General features: G+C 39.2%; 1 protein-coding gene across 1 annotated transcript in view; it reads right to left on the bottom strand.

Annotated features, from left to right (window-relative positions):
* Window positions 1–1,138: 1,138 nt before the first annotated feature.
* The window catches only part of fam184b (family with sequence similarity 184 member B), a gene marked incomplete at both ends in the record, with an annotated part of 23,745 nt that continues 22,854 nt past the window's right edge, over window positions 1,139–2,029 (bottom strand). The window contains one exon of the mRNA XM_080534862.1: window positions 1,139–1,217. Coding sequence (XP_080390988.1) covers window positions 1,139–1,217 — 79 coding nt within the window. The remainder of the gene's footprint in view (window positions 1,218–2,029) is intronic.

Below are 2,029 nucleotides of genomic sequence, written 5' to 3'. Positions count from 1 at the left end.
TCTCCACTAGGCCAGGCCACCTCTACCTGCCTCTGTCTGTTCATAGGCCACATGTGATATCTCTGACACCACTCACTCCACCAAATTTAAAAATAAATCTGTCAACGTTGAAATCAATGACACACTCGCTAGTCAAGCCAAAGATATTGCAACGCAATGGATTGGGTGAGTAATCCCCACTGCTACCTAGTTAACTTTACATTGTTAGCAGGCTCACAAAACAAGCTGTGTTAGTTGACTAGAGAGTGTGTCATTGATTTTCAACAACGTTCAAATTTATTTAAATGTTTCTGAATAAAAGTACGAACATTTAATCGGCTGCCATGGGTGTGAGTTAAAAATGTTTTATATCTTTGCACTTGATAACATTTCAGGACCCTCCTTTCATGACTTTTCCTAGATATGTGCGTTCTACCACCCAGTATCCTTACATTTTCTAAACCACATCAGGATAAGCTAGTGTAAAACTATTTTGCAGTTTTTCTGTGTAGGAGGCAGGCTAGTTTACAAGACGCGGCAACTAGTGGTCGTTGTGTGTAAGTAGCAGCTCATTTGACCCCAGAGGCGGCTCTTATAGTAGGTGACAAAGGCACGGCTGTTCTAGTGTTAAAGGAACAGTTTCAAGAAAAAGTAGTTTGTTTCTCAAGCCTGTGAACCTGTGAAGCTAACTTGTCGGCGTTGCATTACGCCGTCCCAGAGAATGAGAGAATAACATATAAAACAAAATATTTTATTACATTACATCATTTGATTATTATACATTTGCATCGAACAAGCTTGGTTTTGGCATGGACAGTCGTGTGTGTGTGTGTGTGTGTGTGTGTGTGTGCGCAGGTAGTTAGAGTTCAGGCAAGTGTGTGTGTGAAGCACTTTTTGGTTGATCTTAGAGGCGATGTTGGTGAGATGGCATTGCTGGTGATGTGTGTGTGTGTGTGTGTGTTGTTTGAGGATATGCCTAATGTAAATGAGGCCACGGAGTGTGTTTATGGGGCGTACTGTTTGTCCTTGCAGCTGCTGTGTGTGTGTGTGTGTGTGCGTGTGTGTGTGTGTGTGTGTGTGTGTGTGTGTGCCTGTGTGTGTGTGTGTGTGTGTGCGTGTGTGCGTGTGTGTGTGTGTGTGTGTGCGTGTGTGTGTGTTCTCAGAAGGAGAAGTACTTGGTGTACCACTCCTGCCCCTCTGTTCCCGAACCACTTCCCCGCTGCTCCAAATATGGTCGTCTGAAACACACAGGAAGCAGAACAGGAGAGATTAGACTAGACTAGATTAGATTAGATTAGATTAGATTAGATTAGATTAGATTAGATTAGATTACACTTTATTGTCACTGCAGAGTACAAGTACCAGACAACGAAATGCAGTTTAGCATCTAACCAGAAGTGCAAATAGTGATATAAGGGCACGATATAAATAGAACAAGAGGTAGTGATGATAGGTGACTATGTAATATACAGTATGTGCAGAGGTAGTGTTGTAAACATCAGTATAGAAGTATATACAGTTATGAGCTATGTACAGTTATGAACTATGTACAGTTATGAGCTATATACAGTTATGAGCTATATGCTATATATATATATAGTTATGAGGTATATACAGTTATGAGCTATATACAGTTATGAGCTATATACAGTTATGAGCTATGTACAATTATGAGCTATAAACAGTTATGAGCTATATACAGTTATGGTCTATATACAGTTATGAGCTATATACAGTTATGAGCTATGTACAGTTATGAGCTATATACAGTTATGAGCTATATACAGTTATGAGCTATATACAGTTATGGTCTATATACAGTTATGAGCTATGTACAGTTATGAGCTATATACAGTTATGAGCTATGTACAGTTATGAGCTATATACAGTTATGAGCTATGTACAGTTATGAGTTATGTACAGTTATGTGCTATATACAGTTATGAGCTATGTACAGTTATGAGCTATGTACAGTGAGGTAGTTTATGTACAGTATCTAATGTGCAGAAGTATAAGAGAAGCTATATCAGGAGACATATGCAATGTGCAA

This window comes from Nansenia antarctica (genome assembly GCF_963989245.1).
Source record: "Nansenia antarctica genome assembly, chromosome: 6".
NCBI classification, from domain to species: domain Eukaryota; kingdom Metazoa; phylum Chordata; class Actinopteri; order Argentiniformes; family Microstomatidae; genus Nansenia; species Nansenia antarctica.
This window is presented reverse-complemented; position numbering and strand designations above follow the sequence as displayed.